The sequence below is a fragment of the Ochotona princeps genome, unplaced genomic scaffold (assembly GCF_030435755.1).
Source record: "Ochotona princeps isolate mOchPri1 unplaced genomic scaffold, mOchPri1.hap1 HAP1_SCAFFOLD_148, whole genome shotgun sequence".
In the NCBI taxonomy this organism is placed as follows: Eukaryota; Metazoa; Chordata; class Mammalia; order Lagomorpha; family Ochotonidae; genus Ochotona; species Ochotona princeps.
Genome location: NW_026697404.1, coordinates 129,428 through 152,611, shown reverse-complemented (window position 1 = coordinate 152,611; position 23,184 = coordinate 129,428). Strand labels below are relative to the sequence as shown.

The 23,184-nt window shown below is 62.1% G+C and overlaps 2 protein-coding genes across 8 annotated transcripts in view; one reads left to right on the top strand and one right to left on the bottom strand.

Moving 5' to 3' along the window:
* The window catches only part of LOC101520149 (DEAF1 transcription factor), a 59,294-nt gene that overhangs the window by 12,577 nt on the left and 23,533 nt on the right, over positions 1-23,184 (bottom strand). The gene's annotated exons all lie outside the window — the stretch shown is intronic.
* LOC101518917 (PHD and RING finger domain-containing protein 1) lies at positions 5,505-23,148 on the top strand. Of its 5 annotated transcripts, none has more exons than XM_058659589.1 (18): positions 5,505-5,784; positions 7,162-7,277; positions 7,488-7,568; positions 8,173-8,378; positions 10,481-10,564; positions 11,399-11,514; positions 14,136-14,233; positions 14,376-14,551; positions 14,845-14,974; positions 17,514-17,626; positions 18,738-18,919; positions 19,079-19,198; positions 19,333-19,487; positions 19,615-22,077; positions 22,154-22,308; positions 22,396-22,647; positions 22,723-22,851; positions 22,919-23,148. In XM_058659589.1, the coding sequence occupies exons 2-18, from the start codon at positions 7,184-7,186 to the stop codon at positions 23,060-23,062; spliced, it is 4,698 nt and encodes a 1,565-aa protein (XP_058515572.1). In that variant the 5' UTR covers positions 5,505-5,784; positions 7,162-7,183; the 3' UTR covers positions 23,063-23,148. The 5 variants fall into 5 exon arrangements, with proteins under 5 accessions (XP_058515572.1, XP_058515571.1, XP_058515573.1 ...); XM_058659588.1 differs by having other exon boundaries at positions 5,505-5,843; XM_058659590.1 differs by having other exon boundaries at positions 5,505-5,920.

Below are 23,184 nucleotides of genomic sequence, written 5' to 3'. Positions count from 1 at the left end.
CTGTGTGCCACTTCTGTCACCACACAGAGGCCCATCTACACGCACAGCATGAAGCCATACTTCCCAGGGTTGTCCTTGGTGGACGACAGAACCCCACATCCCTGGAAAACCAGCAAGTCAGAAGTTTCTGAAGTGTTTACTTTTGTGGCTGGCACAGTAGCTTATTGGCCAAATCTTCACCTTGCACGCACGGGATCCCATATGGGCATCGGTTCATATCCTAGCTGCTCCCCTTCCCATCCAGCTCCCTGCTATGGCCTGGGAAACCATTCGAGGACAGCCCAAAGCCTTGGGCCCCTACATCCATGTGGAGACCTGGAAGAAGCTCTTGGCTCCCAGCTTCAATTGGCTCAGCTCCAGCCGTTACAGCCATTTAGGGAGTGAACCAGCAGAAGGAAGATCTCTCCTCTCTGTAAATCTGCCTTTCCAATAAAAACAAATCAATCTTTTTTTTTTTTTTTAAGTTTACTTTTGGGTTTTGGATGTGTCATTACAAACAGGCATGCCAACTACAGGCTCCTCCAGCAAGGTCCAGGCTGCTGGTCACTTTGCATGGGGCACACTGCCACTGCCTGAGTGGGGCAGACCCTGCTGCTGGCCTGTGTGCCTCCGGTACATCCAGGGCCCCTGGGGTTGCCACTGGTGGTGCTGCTGTCGCCCACACCAAGTCTGCCACCTGAGAAGTAAGGGCTAGTTCAAGTGCGTGCAAGGTGGTAGCCTCCAGGCTGCCTCTCCCTGGTGCACAGCCTGACTCCATCCCACAGCCTGCCACAGGCATTGCTGCCCCATGAGGCTGGTGGCCACTGTGGACACTCAGCTGGGCAGGGAAGGACCTGGCTCCCTTACTGAAACGACAGGGACTTCTAGGAGAGCTTCGTCCATCACCACGTTCCTGGGAGAAGTCCCATAGAGGATCGTTGGGGCCTGGTCTGGATGGTCCAATTCAGTCCCGGCCCCGGCTGGGGACATCCAGGAGGTGTCCCGGGCCTCTGCACGCCTGGCTGCCTGGAACACAAAAGGACATTCCCTCCAAGGGGGCATCTGGCCCGACCCCCTGCGCCCTCGGGGCAAGGAACCTTCCTGCTCAGAGGGGCAGATCCAGCCGCAGCATCCTCTCTGCCCGCCTGCCGCCCCGGCAGACCCAGATCACGGAGGCGCGGGGTCGGGGGGCTCGGGGGGCTCGCGCTGCCCAGGGACAGATCAGCCGCTGTCACACGCACAGTGGGTCCGGAGCAGCGCAGTGTGCGGTGGGCAGGGCTGCCCTGCGCCTGGAGGGGCGGCCCCCGAACCCGACTGCTCCAACCCGGGACGCCCGAGCCCCGCGCCCCCCGCAGATCTCAGAGGTGCGTCCCCCGCCCACCAGCCCAACATCCCGTCACGCGTCACCTGCGACCTGGAGTGGGACCATCTCCGGCTCCCGGACAAACTTCGGGGGCGGCCGCGGCCACCCTCGCGCCCCCAGCGGGCCCCCGCCGCCCGGCCCCGAATGCAAATGCCCTGCCCCACAGCCAATGGCCGGCCGCGCTGGGCCCGCCCTGCCGCGCCTCAGCCAGTGGACGCGAGGGGCGCGCGGGGACCTGCCGGGCGGGGCCTGCGGGCGCCGAGGCCCGGGCGAGCCGAGGGCGGCGTCCCCCGCTGGCCGGGGCCGAGGGGTTCCCGCGTGCGTCGTGCGGTGGGGCGGCCCCGCGGGCTCGGCGCTCACGCAGAACGGGACGTAGTGGGCCGGACCGGCCCCTCTGCACGCGACGACCTCAGTCCCTGGGCAGCTGTTGTCCTGTCCTCGGCGAGGCCCGCCCTCGGCCCTAGCGGCCGGAGCACGTAGCCCGGGCCATGACCTGGGAGGGGCTGGACGAGCCGGACTCTGCGCCCTGGGAGCGCACGTACCGCGCGCGCCGCCCCTTGTGAGCCCGCGGAGACCTCGGGCGCCGGGAGAGGGGTCCAGTACCCCCGGGCTGTTGTAGTTTCGAGGAAGGAGCTCCAACTCCCGAGCGGTTTGCCCTGCCATCTCCACGGGCTGGCCCTGAAAAGATTGGGAATGGACGGACGGAATTGTTGACGAATGCGTGGGGCTCCAGGGTGGCAGCCGCGCACACCCCCCCCCCCCTCCGCGGCCAGGGTGGCCGGCTAGAGTGGCCCGCCAGGCGGCATCGCGCACCAACTGGGCGCCTGGCGGGACTGGTTGCCTGCCGTTGGTGCCCTTGCCCACAGAGGCCCTCCCAAGCCCTTTGTGCACCACCAGCTCCCTAAAACCAGCAGGGCTTCCTTCCCTCTAGAGCCGCCTCCTTCCGCACCCCACCCCCATGCCCTGCCTGGGCCACAGCCGTGCAGCGGTTTGGAGCCGGCTCAGTTCTGAGGACCAGATATGGAAGGGTTAGCAAGACTTGAACCACGTGAGTGGGGACACCCTAGGAGTGGGATTCCGCCCATCACAGAATGCTAACGAGACCCCCACTGGCCCCCTCTCTTACACTGCTATCCACTTTCTGTACCCTAATATCTGCTTTCAATATCCTGACATGTTTTTTTATTGTATTTGTTTTTATTGGAAAGTCGGATATACAGAGAGGAAACAAAGATCTTTCATCTGCTGGTTCACTCCCCAAATGGTGTAATGGTGGGAGCTGAGCCAATCCAATGCCAGGAGCCAGGAGCTTGTTGCGCGTCTCCCACGTGGGTGCAGGGTCCCAAGGCTTTGGGCCATGCTCTGCTGCTTTCCCAGGCCACAAGCAGGGAGCTGGGTGGGAAGTGGAGCAGCCGGGATTAGAACCGGTGCCCGTATTGGATTCAGGAACATACAAGGTTTGTGGGTGGAGGGTGGAAGATTAGCCAATTGAGCTGTCCCACTAGGCCCCAAAATCCACTTATCCACTTTCTGCACTCCGGCAGCCACTCTAGCCATGGAGATGCAGGTTTGCAGGTGGAATTAAGTGAAAATTGTTTGTTTTCTTCAGAGACATTTTATTTGCATAGGGTTAGGGGCGAGCATTTCCGGGAGAGAGCTGGGAATGGGGCATCTCTTGAAAGGAGAGGCTCCTTAAGTGGAAAGCTCCTGATAGCAGGGAGGACAGTGTCCTGATTCCCAAAGGGGGCCTCACAGAGGACTGGAGCGATCCAGCCACTGGCCCAGTGCGCCTGGAGCTGGGCGAGGCAGGAGGCCATGGAGCCAGGCCCCACCCTGATTGCCTGTGTCCGCTTCCTGGCCTTGGCTACCGCAGCCTGGGACAAGTGTGTGCCTGCTGTCTGCTCACCCTGCTGCTGCCCCCACCTCCTTCAGCAGCTACTGGGTGCTGGGTGGAGCAGGGGGTGATGGCCAGGCTCTGTGTACATCTACCCTGTGCCCTCTGGGAGAGGCTGGCCTGCCTGGACAGACTAGAGGGCACTCCCAGACAAGCCCTGCACCGATGTGTGCCGGCCTCATCAGGAATCCAGCTGGGGCCTGGAATGCTGGCTGTGGGCTGCACTAGGCACGTGGCTCGAGGTCAGGGGACTGCGAGGTGTTCCTGTGTATGGGAACAAGTGAGGACAGCTGAGGCAGACAAAGACATGGCCTGCGCCTTGAGAGGCCCCACTGCGCTGAGGCAAGCTGGGTCTGGGCAGCTCCCGCTGGAATTCACCAGGGCTGCTGATGGCGACTTCCAGCCTGGCCCTCAGGGATGGGGGAGTGTGCAGAAGAGGTGTTCCACGCTGGGACCCCCATCTCAGTCTCTGGGAGCAGAGGTGGGGTGTTCCACACTGGGACCCCTATCTCAGTCTCCGGGAGCAGAGGTGGGGTGGTCCATGCTGGGACCCCCATCTCAGTTTCTGGGAGCAGAGGTGGGGTGTTCCATGCTGGGACCCCTATCTCAGTCTCCGGGAGCAGAGGTGGGGTGGTCCATGCTGGGACCCCCATCTCAGTCTCTGGGAGCAGAGGTGGGGTGTTCCACACTGGGACCCCTATCTCAGTCTCCGGGAGCAGAGGTGGGGTGGTCCATGCTGGGACCCCCATCTCAGTCTCTGGGAGCAGAGGTGGGGTGTTCCATGCTGGGACCCCCATCTCAGTCTCCAGGAGAGGGGTGGGGTGTTCCATGCTGGGACCCCATCTCAGTCTCCGGGAGCAGAGGTGGGGTGTTCCATGCTGGGACCCCCATCTCAGTCTCCAGGAGCAGGGGTGGGGTGTTCCATGCTGGGACCCCATCTCAGTCTCCGGGAGCAGAGGTGGGGTGGTCCATGCTGGGACCCCCATCTCTCCATGTCCAGGAGCAGGGGTGGGGTGTTCCATGCTGGGGTGTTTCACACTGGGACCCCCCCATCTCTCCATGTCCAGGAGAGAGGTGGGGGTGTTCCATGCTGGGACCCCCCCATCTCTCCATGTCCAGGAGCAGGGATGGGGTGTTCCACACTGGGACCCCCCATCTCATTCTCCAGGAGAGGGGTGGGGTGTTCCACGCTGGGACCCCCATCTGTCTCCAGGAGCAGGGCAGCTGGGGGCACAGCTGGCGGTGTGGCATCTGTGCCCAGGCCTCTGGCCAGGAGGGGGTTAGGCTTGGGTCTCCCCAGTTCCCTGGCGGAGCGTCCAGCTCACTGCTCTTCCCACACAGCCTCTCTTCAGCACCCAGAGCCCCCCAGCTGCCTCTGCTGGGGTCTTCCTCTAGCTCTGTCCCCACAACTGTGGGCGGGGGCTCCACTGAGGAAGCTTCCCTGTTTCCCGGTGTCACCCTGCACCTGCAGATTCCTGACTTTTTTTTTTTAGATTTATTTTTATTGGAAAGGCAGATATACAGAGAGTAGAGACAGAGAGGAAGATCACCCGCCCAATGGTTCGCTCCCCAAGCAGCCAGAACGGTGGGAACTGAGCTAATCCAAAACCAGGAGCCAGGAGCTTCTTCCAGGTCTCCCACACGGGTGCAGGGTCCCAAGGCCTTGGGCCGTCCTCGACTGCTTTCCCAGGCCACAGGCAGGGAGCTGGATGGGAAGTGGGGCTGCTGGGATTAGAAACAGCGCCCATATAGGATCCCAGCGCATTCAGGGCGAGGACTTTAACTGCTATGCTATCGAGCCAGGCCCCTCTGGCATCTTGATATCGGGTTCAGGGTGCACCCCCTTACACCGGTTCACCACTGTTTAGCTCCAGAGTGGCCTCCAGGGAGCCCCTTTTGTCCCCAGCTCTTCCGACCGCTGTCCAGAGCTGCGCTGAACCACGGGGCCCAAGCCTCTCCGAGGTCGGCTCGTGTGCAGGCTCCGGGGCAGCGCCTCCCTGCGCTGGGCTCCGCGGCGGCACACTGGCCTGGGAGGACGAGTAGCTTCCCACGTGCCGCGTGGCCTTCCCTGCGGCGGACGGCTGCAGAGTGCCGGAGGACCGAGAAGGGGCGGGGAGGCCGGGTCGGGCTCTGCAGCCGCAGCCACCGCCGCCAGAGGGCGCCAGCAGGAGGGGCAGGGCCTGCTGCTGGGGCGTGGCTACGGGGCGTGGCCTCCAGGGCGAGGCGGGGCCTGCGGCTGGAGGGGCGGGGCTCGCGCTTTGCGTCCCCGGCGTCCCGGCGGGCGTTTCGGCGGTTCGAGTCCCCCGGCTCCTGGACTTTCCCGGACGGTCGCTGGCGGCGCCGAGCCGCGTTTCTGAGGGTCGAGGGCCGCCCTCCAGCCTCGGGCCGCCGGCGCGGGGGCGGCGCCGACTGTCGCTCGGGCCCCCCTTCCTGCCTGTCTCCGCGGTTCCCGCCAACGGGCGGGGCACAGGCACCCGGAAGCGGCCCGAGCACTTCCGGGTGGCGGCGCGCGGCGGCGGCGACAGTGGCGACCGGGCCTGTTCGGTCGGCGCGTCCCCTCGGCGGGCGGCGGTGAGGCCTACGGGCCGGGTTAGGGAGAGACGCCGGGTACGCGCGGCGGGGTCGACACCCGGGCGGCCTGCCGCCCCGCGCTTTGTGTGCGGCCTGCGATCCGGAGCCTCGGGGTGCGCGGACGGGGCTGGGGAGGCCGGACGGGGAGAGGGGAGGCCGGACGGGGAGAGGGGAGGCCGGACGAGGCCGGATGGGGAGAGGGGAGGCCGGACGGGGAGAGGGGAGGCCGGACGGGGAGAGGGGAGGCCGGACGGGGAGAGGGGAGGCCGGACGGGGCTGGACGGGGAGAGGGGAGGCCGGACAGGGAGAGGGGAGGCCGGACGGGGAGAGGGGAGGCCGGACGGGGAGAGGGGAGGCTGGACGGGGAGAGGGGAGGCCGGACGAGGCCGGATGGGGAGAGGGGAGGCCGGACGGGGAGAGGGGAGGCCGGACGGGGAGAGGGGAGGCTGAACGGGGAGAGGGGAGGCCGGGCGGGGCTGGACAGGGCAAGGGGAGGCCCGACTGGGCTGGGGCGGCCGGCTGGACGGACAGGGCGAGGGCCAAGCCACCTGCCCGGAAGGCCCGGCCTCACTGCTGCCTCCTGTGCTGCCCTTTGCTCACTGCCCAGGGCTGCAGCGTGACCAGCGGCCTGACCGGCTGGCCCAGGTCTCCCAGTGACCTCTGCAGGCCCTGAGTGTTGTGGTTTTTTGTTAAACTCTGGCTGCTGTGTCCGTGTCAGGGTTTTGGCCGAGTAGCAAATTGTGGGGGACCCACCAAGGGCTTCTGCAGGACTGTGGGGGCTGGCCGCAGGTTGGGGTACTAAGCCCGGAGGTCGTGGGGGACTGTGGATCACTGCTCCAGGAGTGGCCAGGAGCCCCCTGCCAGTCACTACCCTTCGTTGCTGCGGTTGGGGACTCTGCAGATCGATTCTTGCTGAGCGCCTGCAGTGGCAGTGGGCAGTTTACGTGGGCTCTGCTAGCCAGCAGCTTCTAGAATCTGGGGCTGAGGGCGCAGGGCCAGGCCAGCCAGTCTTGGCTCCAGGGCTTGCTCAGCACCCCAGCCCACCAGGGACCAGGTGACCGCCACGGAGCTGAGCTCTGCTTGGTCAAGGCTCTTCAGCGGGTGTTAGTGCAGAAGAGTGGCGGTCACACTGGACCAGAGCAGGTGTCCGGGGCAAGATGGCACTGTGCTGCCTCGGGCATGCCCTGTGAGGGGTCCCATAGTCCGAGGGCTGTGCTGCTGCAGGCGTGCCCTGTGTGTGAGGGTCCCACAGTCGGGGGGTGGGGGGACTGTGCAGCCTCAGGCTGTCCCTGTGTGAGGTCCCACGGGGCGGCTGGCCTGTGGGCCCGTGGCAGCACCTGCTCCTTGTTTTCAGAGCTGGACTCCAATGTGCAGCGATGGATGACGATGCCCACGATGAGCTTGTGAGCCGGAGCCCGGGGCCAGATGGACGCTCAGCAGGCATCCCCGTGGAGCTGCCAGGAGACACTGGTGAGGTCCCCCGAGGCATCGTGTGGCCCTGGAGCCGCCTGTGCTCATCATTGTCAGTTGTTTCACATGAGTCCACAGCTACCCAGCCCAGCCACTCTGTGTCCGTTCCCCCTCTGCCACCCAGCTGTCATGGGTCCCCATCCCATGGACCCCCTTGGCTCCTTGGCCCTGGTCATGACCTTTCCTGGACCATCTCTGTCTTGGCAGTAGAGGGAAGCAGTGAGGACTCTGAGGAAGACTCGGGCAGTGACCATGAAGACACCTCTGGCAGGGAGGACGGAGACCAATATGGTAGGTGGGGCTGCGACCGTGCAGCTGCCTCTGCCCCTCTGCCAGTGGTCTCTTGGGCCACGGTAAGGGTGCAGGGATTGAGGGTCCCTGGCCTTGCCCTCCACAGCCCTGTCGTCGCTGACCATGTCCTGGTAACCATCCCATGCCTGGGCTTTGAGAGAGCCCGCGGCAGGGACCACTGGGGCTCCCTCTTGCCTGGAGTGAACTCCCAGCATGACGCTACCCACCCTGAGAGCCCTGGAAGGTGGGAGGCGCCGCTGAGTGAGGGCCTGCCTGCCTCACTGTCCCCTCCTCCTTGGGGACCCTTGGCGCTTTGATGAAGTGTGGCGCGTGGCCACTCTGTCGCTGCCCTCGCTGGTGGTACAGTTAGTCCTGTGAGGAAGAAGGTCCTGGCTGAAGCCATGGTTGGTGGCCTTCAGGGCTTGGAGAAGGAGAAGCCCCAGGGTGGGACTTGCCCCCTCCCTGAGCCGGCCCCACGCTGCCCGCCTCCTGGGCTGTTCACAGGGCAGTGGCAAGCGGGCAGGCTGGGCACCCCTTGTGCAGGGCTATGGGCTGTGACTGGCGTGTGTGCCTGAGGGCATAACGCTGCATTATCTCGGTCAAGGTTTCGAAGAGTCTGAAGATGATGCGGATGCGCTCATGGCACAGGCCGAGGTGCAGGGGGCACTGCCCGGTGCTGGAGTGTTCACTTCAGACGACGAGGCCGAGAGCTGCCCCATCTGTCTCAATGCCTTCAGAGACCAGGCCGTGGGCACGCCTGAGAGCTGTGCCCACTACTTCTGCCTGGACTGCATCGTTGAGTGGGCCAAGGTAGGGCGGCCTCCTGCGCCGTGTGCTGCCATGGAGCAGCCATCAGAGGGATGCAAGTCCTGCGTGACCAAGGGGTCCGTTCTGGCCCAGCAAAGCAGGATCCCTCCTTTGATGGGGGTGCCCCTCAGGGCCCCTCCCAGAGGCAGGGTGGTTGGTGGCAGGGAATGATGCCCCCGAGGGTAGGATTGTTTGTCAGGGTCACTGACAAGTGTACATGTGCTTTGTGAGTTAGGCTGCCGCTTGGGTGCCATGTCCTGTGTTGGAGGGCCTGGTTGGGGTCATGGCTACTCCACTGTGGTTGACATAATACTCCAGAGGTCGGCCCCAGTGCTTGGTCCCTACATCCCTGGGGGAGCCCACCCAGGCTCCAGGGAATGAAGCACGTGGAAGACCTCTGTCTTCTCTGCCTCAATCTGCTTGTTAGATAAATGGGTTTTTGTTTTTGCTTGAAAGAATTATGGACAGGGCCCGGCGCCGTAGCCTAGCGGCTAAAGTCCTCACCTTGAACACGCCCTGGGATCCCATATGGGCGCCGGTTCTAATCCCGGCGGCTCCACTTCCCATCCAGCTCCCTGCTTGTGGCCTGGGAAAGCAGTCGAGGATGGCCCAAAGCTTTGGGACCCTGCACCCACGTGGGAGATCTGGAAGAGGTTCCAGGTTCCCGGCTTTGGATTGGCGCAGCACCGGCCGTTGCGGCTCACTTGGGGAGTGAATTATCTGATGGAAGATCTTCCTCTCTGTCTCTCCCCCTCTCTGCATATCTGACTTCCCAATAAAAATAAATAGATCTTAAAAAAAAAAAAAAGAATTACGGACAGAGGGAGAAACAGGAAGATCTTCAGCTGCTGGTTTGCTCCCCAAATAACTGGTGCTGCACTGTTCCAAACCCAGGAGCCTCTTCTGGGTCTCCCACAGGAGTGCAGGTCCCAAGGACTCGGGCCACCCCCACTGCTCTCCCAGGTTCTGGGTCTCCCACAGGAGTGCAGGTCCCAAGGACTCGGGCCACCCCCACTGCTCTCCCAGGTTCTGGGTCTCCCACAGGAGTGCAGGTCCCAAGGACCCACCCCACTGCTCTCCCAGGCTCTGGGTCTCCCAAAGGAGTGCAGGTCCCAAGGACTCAGGCCACCCCCACTGCTCTCCCAGGCCAGCAGCAGGGAGCTGGATGGGAAGGGGAGCAGCCGGGACACAAACCAATGCCCACATGGTGCAGAGGGTTAGCGTGCTATACCACCACACTGGCCTCAATAAAAAGAAAGACCGAGGGTGAATACTCACAAACTAGTGGTGAACCATGAATTCACCTGAGGCCAGAACCAGACCAGGGAGGTACCTGGGCCCACCTGGTGGAGATGGATAGGTGGGGCCTGCACACACAGGCCAGGTGTGACTGAGGTGGGGGGCAGTGGGAGTGGGCGGTGTCACAGGGCTGTTGGCCTGCTGACACGCCCAAGTGGAATATGACCATGCTGTGTGCTGAAAGGAGGAGAGTCATAAGACATGGCAGGAACCAACAGACCAGCCCCGTGTGCCCCACACGCACCAACCCCATGTACCCTGTGTACACACACCAGCCCTGTATGCCCCCTACACACACCCACACGCATTAACCCCGTGTACCCCTGACGCACACACCAGCCCCATGTGCCTCCTACGTACACCCACACGCACTACCCCCGTGTAACCCCGACACCCAACACCAGCCCCGTGTGCCCCCTACACACACCCACACTCACTAGCTCCATGTGCCCCCGACACACAACACCAGCCCCGTGTGCCCCCTACACACACATAAGCCTTGTATGCCCCATATACACACATACACACACACCAGCTTTGTGTGCTCCCTCCTATGTGCCAGCCCCACTTGCCTACAGGCTATAGGGACTTGCAGCCACTGGGGTAGTGTTGTCTTGTTGAGGGGAGGTGGGCAGAGCCCTGGGGGAATAGGTCTGAGAGCCCAGGAACCCTCCAGGCTGGCCCCGTGGGGACCCTGGTTGGGGGAGCCCTCTCTCCTCTTGGCCCACAGCTCTGCAGGCAGCTGGTCCTCCTGCCGGGGGGACTCCCGAGCTGCAGGTGGGCCCTTAGAAAGTTGCTTCTTTCAGAATGCCAACTCTTGTCCTGTGGATCGTACGACATTCAAGTGTATCTGCATCCGAGCGCAGTTTGGTGGCAGAATCTTGAAGAAGGTGAGTGTGGGTGCCATGTGGAGGTGCCTGCCTCTTTCAGTGTCCCTCTCCATGCCAGCAGAATGTGGGGTGCCGCTGTTGAGAGGGGACCTTGTGTGCTTGGCAGCCTGCTGCTGGCTGCTGTCCCACATGGGGCTGTGGTCCTGGGTGAGGTGGGCAGCAGGGGTGTGGGCAGCCTGGCAGTGGCTACTGCCCCTCACAGGGCTGTGGTCCTGGGTGAGGCGGGCAGCCTGGTGCTGGCAACCCTTGGCTGCCTGGATCCCTGTCTGGGGCTTTGCTCCTCCCAGGCCCTGGCAGGGCTTGGGAGTCAGTGGCCTGTGGGTGTGGGAACATGCTTTCTCTGTCCCTGGGTGCACAGTTGCCAGTTTGATTCTTAGTGCTCGAAAGGCTGCAGGAAAGAGCAGGGGTGATCTTCTAGACGTTGCACGAGTGCACTGGTAGCTCGCTCTTACCAAGATGGCAAAGTTGCAGAGATTTTCCACCAAAGCATGGCTGGAACTTCCAAAAAGAGAACAAGAGATCTTCCACTGATGCTTCTCACTCCAGATGGCTGCGGTGGCCAGGGCTGGGCCAGGCTGGAGCCAGGAGCCTCTTCCATGAGTGTGTTGGCGCCTAAGCACTTGGTGCTTTTCTGTGGGCTCTCGCAGGGAGCTTGGTTGGAGCCAGCACATGCAGAACTTGGGCTGCTGTTGACTTGGGGTGCTTGCTCTGGGGGCAGAGTCTCCCTGGACCCTTGGTCCGCAAAGTCAGCAGGCTCCCTGCCACAGCCTATGTCTAGCTGCCCTGGCTGCTGCAGCGCTCGGTCAGCCTGTGACCCACAGCTCTGCCCTTCAGATTCCTGTGGCTGACCCAGGTGCCCAGGAGGATGAAGAGGATCCGACCTTCTGTGAGGTGTGCGGCAGGAGTGACCGTGAGGACAGGCTGCTGCTGTGTGATGGCTGCGACTCTGGGTAAGGACCAGGGCGGGACCTGGAGACAGCAGCCCCAGCCCAGCCCGAGCTCCAGGATCAAGTCTACTCACCCCTCCACTCTCTCAGAAAGTGTGTGCTAGGCCACTCTTGGGCACAGACAGACTGCTCACAGGACACGTGACACGTCAGGGCACAGACAGAGTGCTCACAGGACACGTGACACGTCAGGGCACAGACAGACTGCTCACAGGACACGTGACACGTCAGGGGACAGACAGACTGCTCACAGGACACGTGACACGTCGGGGAGGACAGTTGGAGGCTGTGGGGTGGCCCGAGGAGCAGGTGCACCCCCGGTCAGGCTTCCCTGACTCCTCCTGTGGGCATGTGTCCTGGTCTCTGCGTCCTGTGGCGCTATGCCTGACACCTGCAGCTGGTGACCTTGGCACCTGTCTGTGACCATGGCTGCTCCCCTTGTCGCTTGGTATCCATGGAGACCCCGAGCTCGCTGTGGATTCCTGTGTTAAAATGGCAGCAGGAGGGCAGGGGCACCTGCTGTCCAGAGTGTCCTGAGGCCCGTCGGAGTCACTGTCTGAGGTTTGAGCGAGAGACCCATGTCACGCCTGAAACCTGCTGACAGGAGGCCTGCTCAATGTCCTCTAGCCTGGGGTACTGGCACCGCCTGGGGTGCCACCCCACCTTAAGGCTTCCCATCTGGCACCCTGTGTGGCAGCAGGACACTTGGACAATCAGTGGGCAGCTGGATCCTTCTCCCAGCAGTGGCTGTGCAGAGGGGCCATGGCAGGGCCGAGCTCCTCAGCCGCTCAAGCTGAGCCCGGGGCTCCTGTTGCGGTAACTCGGTCAGCATCTCGCTGACGGGCAGCTTGGCAGCTTTGGGCTGGTGTGCTGTTGTCATTACTTTTGTTATTGTTGATGGTGGAGTCTGGTAGGTAGAGTCCCCTCTTCCCCTTCCCCTGTCCTCCCCGCGTTAGTGAGTACAGCAGTGTAGTTAGAAGTCCCGCACGTGCACATCCAGGGTCTGCCCCAGGGCCCCGTGATTGCAGGTATAGACGGGCAGATGGTGCCTTGCCTCGGGGGGTGTGTGGACGCAAGCAGCTCATCTGTGACAGGAGCTTTGTTTATGTGAAAGAGTTGGAGAAGAGACAGACCTTGTGTCTGCTATCCACGGGTTCATTTCCTCAGATGGTTGCATTGGCCAAGGCTGACCCAAGGTGAAGCCAGGAACCAGAAGCCTCCAGGTCTCCCATGTGGGTGCAGGGCCCAAGCACTTGGCCCATCCTCCGCTGCTTTCCCAGATCATGAGCAGAGAGCTGGATGGGAAGTAGAGCAGCCAGGACTTGGACCAGCGCCACAATCTGCCTTGACCCCTGCACCCTAGGTCTGGCCCCAGGAGGGTTCTCATTGCTGAACACACTCAGATAGTGTTAATGTTTCCAGTTGGCTGCCTTTTTCTGCAGTTGTCTTTGAACTTTAAAAAAAAAAAAGTAAAATGACTCAATCAATTATTTGATTAAAATGGGATCATGGGTCCAGTGCGGTCACCTGGTGGCTAAAATCCTCACCTTGTGTGTGCTGGGATCCTGTATGGATGCCAGTACATGTCATGGCTGCTCTAGCTCCCTGCCTGTGGCCTGGGAAAGCAGTGGAGAACAGCCCAAAGCCTGGGATCCTGCACCCACATGGGGGGGAGACGCGGAAGAAGCTCCTGGCTCTTGGCTTCAGATTGGTGCAGCTCGGCTGTTGTGGCCACTTGAAGGGTGAACCAGCGGACAGAAGATCATTGTCTCTCTATAAATCTGCGTTTTGAATAAAAAACAATTGAACTAAACAATGAAATCTTGTTTTTAAAAGTGGGGTCACAGGTTATGTGTAGGCACCCTGTGTCCCCCAAAACAAAGTTCCAGATATTGTTAGAGTTTGAGTTATTCATTTCAAAAGGCAGAGTCACAGCTGTTCCGTCTATTGCCCACAGCAGCCAGCCTGGACAGGTCACAGCGAGGAGCGCAGCTCTGCACATGGGCCTCTCCCCACCCCAGGGAGGTGGATGCGGCCACATGGAGAGCAGCGCTGCTGGAATTGAACAGGGTGCTGGCTTAGGGCTGTCTTTGGTTTTCAAGAATTCTGACTGGCTCCTGCAGAGCCTGGGAAACCAGGCCAGACCCTCTCTTCCCTTCTTTCCCCACTCCTCGGGGAGGTACCTGGGGGCACCAGGCAGCAATGGGAGGAGGTGACGGGCTGCCATGCTCTCAGGACACCAGTACTGTGCGATCAGCCCCCAGCCTCATTAGCTGAGGCGTCCAGCGCAGGGTGCATTGCATACTGGGGTCCTGGGGCGTCCAGCGCAGGGTGCATTGCAGACTGGAGTTCTGGGGCGTCCAGTGCAGGGTGTATTGCAGACTGGGGTCCTGGGGCGTCCAGCACAGGGTGCATTGCAGACTGGGGTTCTGGGGCGTCCAGTGCAGGGTGCATTGCAGACTGGGGTCCTGGGGCGTCCAGCACAGGGTGCATTGCAGACTGGGGTCCTGGGGCGTCCAGCACAGGGTGCATTGCAGACTGGGGTTCTGGGGCGTCCAGCGCAGGGTGCATTGCAGACGGGTGCGGCTGCACACAGGACATCCCCTGTCCCTCTGACCTCACAGGTACCACATGGAGTGCCTGGAGCCGCCTCTGCAGGAGGTGCCGGTGGATGAATGGTTCTGCCCGGAGTGTGCTGCCCCTGGCGCAGCCCAAGCCGCTGGTAAGCACTGCCCACCACGCCTGGGCTGGGCACCGCTGGCAGGATACTGTCGGGTATGGTGCCCTGCACGTGTGTAGTCTCTCCTGGGGGCTGTTGCCAGACTCCACAAGTACACAGCAACCAGGCCTTGCCCTCTTCCCAGATGCCAGTGGCGTGAGTGAAGAAGAGGTCTCCATGCTCCTGGCCGACGTGGTGCCTACCACCAGCAGGCTGCGGCCTCGGACTGGCAGGACCCGTGCCATTGCCAGAACACGCCAAAGCGAGCGAGTGAGAGCCACTGTGAACCGGAACCGCATCTCCACGGCCAGCAGGGTCCAGGTGGGTAGGCCAGGGACAGCTCAGCAGAGCCTGGGCGCCCCAAGTTAGCCCTCTGCGTGCTGCCCTGGCCCTTGGTGTTAAATGTTCTGTGTCCTCCCTCATGCTTGGCTTTGCTTCTTACATTAGGTTCTGCCAGGTGTCCCCTGCCTGCCCCATTGGGGGTGGCTGTCGCTCCCCTGGAACCCTCCCAGTCTCTTGTCCCTCTGGTGTCTCAGATGAGGGCAGGGCTGGTGGCAGTGGGCACGGTGGCAGCCCCGGGCCCAGTCCTGATCGGTGGCATCCTGTTCGTGCAGCACGTGCCAAGGCATCTCGTGTCGTCTCTGCTGGAGGAGACCATCGAGGCGGTGGCTCGGGGTCTGAGCACCGCCGTGTACCAGCGCCCCCTGACACCGCGAGCCCCTGCCAAACGGAAGCGGCCAACAGGTCAGCTGGGCATGGCGGGCAGCTCTGCAGCCTCAGCGTGGGGTCTGCGCTCTCCTCTCAACAGGACTGGGCATACCTGAGCGGCACAAACTGGCTGCACTGAGCATGGGCACTCTTGTCCTGTTCGTCCGCAAATCAGGAGTCACCAGCTTTTCCTTGAAATTGATTAATTTTCTCAAAAGATAGAGTGGCAGCAGAAGACACAGGGGGTTCTGTGTCTGCTGGCTCTCTCCCCGGATGGCTGCTGTCACCATAGCAAAGCCAGCCTGAGGCCTGGAGTGGGTCTGGGTGTCCCATGTAGGGTTAGAGTTACGTACAGGTCCCTGGGCCATCCTGCACTGCCTCCCAGGCTCCTTAGTCAGCATTTGAGCTGGTGCCACCCTCTCAGGCTTAGCCCACAGTGCCCTAACTCGAGTTTTCCTTGTGTGTGAGCCTGGGGGTAGTTTAAGCTCTAGGTTGGACACATGCTGGAGTCCAGCTCCAGCCAAGTTTGGGACTTGAGAAGGGCGCATGGAGTAGGCGTAGAAAAGAAATGGACCACTACAATTTCAGGATACTGGACCACGCGGGAAAGCTGTCCGCTTTATTTATACAGAAACACTTACAAAGGCTGGCAGAATATCAGCCGTCCTGATCCTGTGGTCAGGAAGTTCTCAATAGATGCCGTATATCAATCAGTAACACATTCCTACTACAATGCTCATGCTGCAACTTCATCTTGAATCAGTTAAGGGAGGAAGTGCGTCACAGGAGGAGGGAGCTAAGGATCAAGGAAAGAGGGAAAGGATCCATTCCCAATGCCCCTGGGGACTTAACACCCATGGTTAGCATATGGTCAGTGGGGGAGGAAAACTAAGCATAGGTGTCTGCTACACCCTTGATTGACACGTGCTCAATGGGGGCAGCCAGACAATATGAAGAGTAAAAGGCCCTTTTGCTACAAAGACGATATCAGTAACATCAACTTCCAAGCTCACATTGATAGTAAAGACCAACTTCACAGAGGCAGACAATGCCTAAATAGATTACAGAAATCTCAGCGGGGTTGTCATGCAAAGGGAGGTGGGAATGCCTTCAGATGGATGCAGAGACATCCACCTGGCCTTGCCAAGCAATGGGGAATTCCTTGCGGCCCTGCCTGCAGTGCTGTTCACACCTTTGTGTCTTCCACACCCACCGCAGGGACCCCAGCAGACACAGGAAGAGATCTGTGACAGTATTAGAACAATTGGTATAACACTTTGATAGATTATTTTCTAAAGACATTTAGTATTATTGGAAAGGCAGATTTCCAGCGAGGAGAGACAGAGAAACATCTTCCATCCTTTGGTTCACTCCCCAAACGACCGTAACAGCCAGAGCTGAGCCGATCCAAACCCAGGAGCCAGTAGCTTCCTCCCAGTCTCTCTCTCTCTTTTTTTTTAAATATATATATATATATATATATATTTTTTTTTTTTTTTATTGGAAACACAGATGTACAGAGAGGAAGATCTTCTGTCCAATGATTCACTCCCCAGGTGGACACAAAGCCAGGAGCCAGGAACATCTTTCCGGGTCTCCCACGTGGGTGCAGGGACCCAAGGCTTTGGGCCATCCTCCACTGCCTTCCCAGGCCACAAGCAGGGAGCTGGATGGGAAGTGGAGTAGCGGGGACTTGAACCAGTGCCCATGTGGGGTCCCAGCAGCTGCAAGGCAAGGACCCAGCCACTGAACTATCACTGGGCCCTACTATAACTTTTTATAACAGACCTGTTTATTTGGAGGTTAGAGTTACAAAGAGAGGGAGCAACAGAGATCTTCCATGTGCTATGGATTTCCGAGTGACCTCAGCACTCAGGGCTGCGCCAGGCTGGAGCCAAGAGCCAGGAGCTCCATCTAATCCCCACAAGGGTGTAGGAGCTCCAGCACCGGATCCACCCTCCGCTGCTCTCCAGGCACATCAGGCAGCTGGATGGAAAGTGGAGCGGCTGTGTGGGACGCTGGTATTCCAGGAGGCTGCTTTACTTGCTGTGTCCAGCGCCACCTCAGTGGTGAAGGCATGGACTGTGCGCTGCCCCATGCCCGGACCTGTGGAATGAACAGCAAGGGAACCGCTGGGACCTCAGTAGCCAGCGGGTGCCTGAGCTGAGATACTGCCTGGAGGCCAAGTCTCAAGTGTTCATTGCTGGAGTTTTAGTTAGTATTTCTCCTGTCCACTGGACTCCCCATAAAGCTGCAGTGGCTACGGCCTTTGGGGCAGGGATCCAAGGATTGGCCATCTCCTGCCGTCTACTGGGGTATGGAGAAGCAGGGCTGCGGCATCCCCAGTGGTGGCAGAACCCTGGGCCACACACTGGCCTCTTCATGTCTGCTTGCCACAGCTGAGGGGCTGTGATTGCCTGCTGGCACTGTCTCGGGAGACACAGCGGGCCTCCATCATAACCAGTTGTAGTCCTTGTGTCCTGCGCGGCTGTCCGCCCATACCACCTGCTGGTCGCTCTGCTCTCAGGCTGCACCCAGGTGGCCAGGGCACAGACGTTCAGGGACCTTGTTGTAGGAAGACGGAAGAAGGTGCCGGCTAGACGCAAGACCCAGTCCCGGGCATCAGGGAAGAGCAGGGGCAAGAAGCGCCAGCATCGCGGGAAGAAGAGAGGAGGCAAGACCCCCAAGGTAGGGGGGCCAGGGCCGTGTGAGGGCTGGGCGGGAAGGGGAGACCAGACCCCCAAGGTAGGGGGGCCAGGGCTGTATGAGGATTGGGCGAGGCCTGGAGGTCGGGATGCCCTGCTTTGCCAAGGGGTAGACACAGCTGCTTCTGTGGCATGCCCGAGAGATGGGGCAAGGCTTTGGAGCCTGCTTGCTGCTATGCTCAGTCTGCTGGCCCCATGGGTCTGCGTGGACACTGCTTCCTCAGGCTTGTCCCCACGGTGTTAGGGCCACGTTGACTCACTGCCAGGCAGGAAAGGTGGCTGCACCCTGACTCAGGAGGCTCTGGAAGCGAGAAGTGCAGGAGCAAAAGCAGAGAGGAGTCGCTCCCCAGGTGGCTGTGAGGGTCAACTCTTGGGCCAGGCCTAAGCTAGCAGAGGGGCACCCTGCCCGTCTGTCCCAGGCACAGGAGCTGGCACCGTGCCTGCCTCTTACCGGATGTTTGTAGATTTGCAGAATCTCCCACAGTAGCCTAGGCTGGGTGCCTAAAGCTGGGAGGGGTGGCAGGACTCAAGAGCACACTTCCCTCCCAGCCCCTCTGCTCAAGGGGTGCCCCCGGCAGGACCCTCACCACTGAGCCAGTTGCCCACTGCTGCCGCAGCTTTGCATTTATTTCCTTATACAAGGGTTTATTTTACCTATTTGAAAGACAAATACAGCTCAGAAGTGGCACCACTGTGGAGGCTTAGTGTCTGGAGAGACAGGTCAGGGCTCCCGGGTACGGCGCATTTGGGGTATTAACCAGCAGAAGGGTACTCTGCTCGGTTTCTGGCTCTTTACAAAGCCCTTGGAGTACACTTGTCTGAGAATTTGTTTCTGCTTTCGTGGCACGGGGAACTGGTGGCCCTGCACTATAGTCCCTGCCTGGCTCAGGACCTTCAACCTGCCCGGGTCCGCTGTGTGTCGGTGTCCTCCTTGGGGGGCAGTCCCCATCTTGCGAGGAAGGGGTGGGGGGGGGTGGACCCAGCTGAGAGGGAGGCAGGGAGGTGTTGGCCCTGTGCACCATGCTGCCTGCAGGGGGCGCTGTGGGCGGCACCTTCCCCTGCCTCAGCACAGGCTGGCTTTCCCATTGTTTCAGAGGAACATTGCCCCGCGCTCCCGGATCGCCCGGACGCTGGGCCTGCGCAGGCCAGCTCGAGGCAGCTGCACACCGGGGCTACACCGGCCTCTGGAGCCCTCATTGGGTCTGATGCGAGCGGACATCGGAGCGGCCCCCCTTTCTGTGTTTGGGGACCCCTACGAGCTGGACCCCTTCGACAGGTGACTGTGCAGAGTGACCATCCTGTAGGGCACGCTGGGGCCTTGGCCTTCACCTCTGCAGAGGAGGGCAAGGCCTCATGAGAGGTGGCGGGGGGACACTGCGTGTCAAGGTCTGGGCTCACCCATCTGTCCCCTGCTGCTTGTCCCCCTCACCTCTAGTGGCGACGAGCTGCCTGTAAGTCCCCCCTCACCTCTGAGTGCCAAGCGGAGGGCTCTGTCACGCTCTGCCCTGCGGTCACACCAGCCTGTGGCCAGGCCTGTGTCTCTGGGCTCCTCCAGGTGTGTGGCAGGGATGGTGGGGGGCAGCAGGTGTGGGCATAGGACCAGGTACCTCTGGGTTCTGCACGGTCTCCGGCCGTGAGGGCACATGCAGAGGCGGTGATGGCAGGACCTGCCTGGCTGTGTGCCCGCAGGAGGCCTCTCCCTTTGGGGCCAGCAGAGCCAGCGGCGGAGCACGCACCCACCCCCGACCTCGTGGGCAGCATCCTGTCGGGCCAGAGCTTGCTGATGCTCAACAGCTCGGACGTCCTCATCCACCGCGATGGCTCGCTCAGTGCCAGGAGCACAGGTACGCTGCTGCTCGTCCAGGCAGTGCTCAGAGGACCTGGAGTGCCTCCCTGCCCACAGAGGTGGGGTTGGAGGGCTGGTCAGGGGGCGCAGAGGCAGACAGCGGCTCCCGGGCTTCTGTTTTCCAGCCCCAGTGTCCTTGCAGCGGAACCCGGCCAGTCCATTCAGGCCAGAGGAAGTGGCCAGGCCTTATAGCAACCTGCAACCCAGAGCACCCCTGCCAGGGGCCCCAGCTGGCCACCTCTCAGGAAGCAGGCCACAGAGCCTAGGGGTGAGCGGTCCAGGCCAGCCGGCCCTGCCCCGCAACCCACTCCACACGGGGCCTCCTGGGAGGCCGGGCTCATCTGCCGTCCTTGGGTCAGGGCTGGGCTCGAAGCCGTCTGGCGGCTCCCGCAAATCCACATTGGCCCTAGGGCTGGGGATCCCAAAGCCCTCCCACAGCCCTGGCAGCACTGCCCTGGGGAGAACCAGCATTGCACAACTACCCAGGATCCCAAAGATCAGACAGGATGGTGGCACACACAGCCAAGACGTTGCCCCGGCCCGAGGGCAGGGCAGTCAGCTCCCTAGTGCCTGCATCAGCCGGCTGACAGGCAAGGAGGGCCCTGGGCAGCCAGGGCAGGGTGCCCGGAGGGAAGGGGAGCCCAGCAACAGGGGCCCCCAGGAGCCTAGCTCCCACCCAGGGAGCTCCCGGGCCCCAGCCCCCAGCTCCCACTGCAGCCTGCCCCCACTGGGGCCCTCAAGGGGGAAGGGTGTCGGCTCCACCTTCGAGAGCTTCAGGGTCAACATCCCTGGGAACACGGCTCCCACCGGCCGCCTGGCCAGCCCCGGCTTCTGTAACACGTTCCGGCCCGTAGACAGCAAGGTGCAGAGGAAGGAGAATTCCTCCCCACTCTTCTCCATCAAGAAGACCAAGCAGCTCAAGAGCGAAATCTACGACCCCTTTGAGCCCACGGGCTCCGACTCAAGCCCCCCCAGCAGCAGCCCCGAGAGCCTGGGTTCCGGGCTGCTGCCCTCAGAGATCACACGCACCATCTCCGTGCGCAGCCCCAAGGCACCCCCACTGCAGGCCGTGCGCTGTGTCACCTCCTACACGGTTGAGGGCATCTTTGAGGCTGAGGCCTCCCGTGGGCCCTGCCCCAGCACACTCCAGCTCAGGGCCCAGGGAGCCAAGGAGGAGGGGAGGCCCATGGGGAGCCTGACCTCCCCGGCCCCGGAGCCCTGGGACGAGGACACCTTCTTCAGCTCTGAGGAGCGAATGGTGACCCGTGTGACCATCCTGGAGCCAGATGGCCCACCCAGCCCTGACATGCCACAGGAGACCACCCACCGGGTGGTGGAGCTGCAGTCTTCGTCCCGCTCAGTATCGCGGTCACGGTCCCGGTCCAGCTCCCGCAGCAGGAGGAAGGCCAAAAAGAAGCGGGTGGTCAGGGAGCACCGGAGGACGCGTTCCAGGACCCACTCAGGCTCTCGAGACAGGAGTGAACACTCCACTTCGCCAGCAGCCACTGACAGCCCCCCCAGGAGGCGCCGCGCCAAGGCCAGGAGCCGGAGGTCTTCCAGCGAGCGCTCCAGCAGCCACGAGAGGACCAGGAAGAAGAAGGCCAAAGGCAAGGATCGCAGGAGGGATGGCCGGGGCCAGAGGCGGACCCGGTCACGCTCGGGGAGCCCCCATAGCTCCTCATATGAGCACCGTGACAGCCGCAGGAAGAAGCGGCGGCGGTCAGAATCCAGGTCCCGGAGTGGGGACTACTCCCCTGCCAGCAGCCTGGAGAGGGGCCGCAGGCACAAGCGCCAGCGGGAGCGGAGCCGGGAGAGGCCCGACAGGAGGGACAGCAGTGCCCGGCCTCGGGAGCGGAGGAAGCAGAGGTCACGCTCCCCGAGCTCAGAGCACCGGGTGCGGGAGCCTCAGCCGCAGAGTTCCCAGGAGAAGCGGCCCCTGGCCCCTGAGAAGGTGGCCATGACAGAAGCCACAACAGCACCTCCACCCCTGGGGGAGCCCCCAGCTGGCCTGCCAGCACCAGCAGGTACCACCTCCCCGGGGGCTATGGACTGCAGGGCGGTCGTGCAGGAGCCCCCTGCACTGAGCGTGTCGGCCGAGGTCCCAGCTGACGACCTGGACTACGGGGACTCGGTGGAGGCAGGCCACGTCTTCGAGGACTTCTGCAGCGACGCCATCATCACCCAGCTGGACGACATGAGCTCACCACCCTCTCCCGAGAGCACGGACTCCTCCCCAGAGCGAGATTTCCTCCCAAAGCCCGCACCAGCCCCAGCCACCTGGCCACTTGGCACTAGCCTGCCCACAGCCAGCACCCAGGGTGAGGTGTCACTGACTCACAGGGAGGGAACCTCGCAGCTCCCACTCCCAGCCCAGGGCGCCCCCGAACAGCGCACACTTGGACAGGACCCCCTTGGCATGGTGTCTGTGGACAAGGGGGCTGACTCGGTAGCAAGTGGGAAGGCTCACGAGGTGCCTGGGCCCGAGCAGGCCTGGCAGGCGCCCCTGCTGCGCTCCCGGGCCCTGGTGAAGCGGGTCACCTGGAACCTGCAGGAGCCGGCAGGCAGCGCTGCAGCCGACAGGGCCTCCAGTGAGTAGGCACTCCCTGGCTGGGTGGGCCAGGGCAGCCTCCCTGCCCCTCTGCCTCACCCCATGTCGGCCCCCAGGGGCCCCACTTCACAGGCCCCAGAGGTCCCGAGAGGGAGCCTGGGACACGGAGAACGTCACTCCTGCTGCAGCAACCTTGGCACCACTTCCTGAGCTGCCTCCGCCCAGCCATGCTCTTCCGGAACCTGTGTTCCTGGGTGCAGACCCCTCTCAGGTGTGTCCCTGAGCCTTGGGCTGGCCGCTTGAGGACAGGGAGAGGAGCTGCTGGGCCTGGCTCTCAGTGGTGGTGTTTGTGTCCCAGGTTTACAGTCCCTATGTGCCTCCAGCCCTGGCTCCACCTGCCAACCTCCCCCCATACGTGCCAGCCAGCCAGCCTACAGTCCAGTTGGTCCTGCAGGGGAGCCTTCCACTGGCAGGCTGCGGGTTGGCACAGAGCCTAGCTCCAGTGCCCACTGCCTTGGCCACAGCCACAGAACCAGGCAGCCAAGCCACCAACTCAGAGGAGAGGATGGCCACGCCCAAGCCAGGCCTGGAAAAGACCAAGAAGGAAGAGGTAAGGCCAGGGTGCCTGCCAGGGTGGGCAGACGGCCAGCTCGCGTGCCCCCTAGTGACAGGTGTGCTCCCCCAGTACATGAAGAAGCTGCACATGCAGGAGCGGGCAGTGGAGGAGGTAAAGCTGGCCATCAAGCCCTTCTACCAAAGGAGGGAGGTGAGCAAAGATGAGTACAAGGACATCCTGCGGAAGGCTGTGCAGAAGGTAACACGGGCCGTGCGGGCGGTGGGGGTAGCGCGGGGTGGGCACCTGCTCACTGGCCCTTCCCCAGATCTGCCACAGCAAGAGCGGCGAGATCAATCCTGTGAAGGTGGCCAACCTGGTGAAGGCGTACGTGGACAAGTACCGGCACATGCGCAAGCACAAGAAGGCAGAGGCCAGCGCTGAGCCACCTGCACAGGGCACCGAAGCCTGAGGTCACAGGACACCCCACTCGCTGGCCTGGGCATTCCCACATTGCAGATACGTGCTTCCACTGGGCCCCATATTCCCCATGACGGGATCCCCTCCTGCACCCCAAATACACCTGGTTGGCCA

Coding starts and splice junctions, on each gene's coding strand:
- LOC101518917 (XM_058659589.1), top strand. CDS start 7,184: ATGGATGACGATGCCCACGATGAGCTTGTGAGCCGGAGCCCGGGGCCA. Junction 7,569..8,172: donor GGAGGACGGAGACCAATATG/GTAGGTGGGGCT, acceptor ATCTCGGTCAAG/GTTTCGAAGAGTCTGAAGAT. Junction 22,309..22,395: donor TGGGTGCAGACCCCTCTCAG/GTGTGTCCCTGA, acceptor TTTGTGTCCCAG/GTTTACAGTCCCTATGTGCC.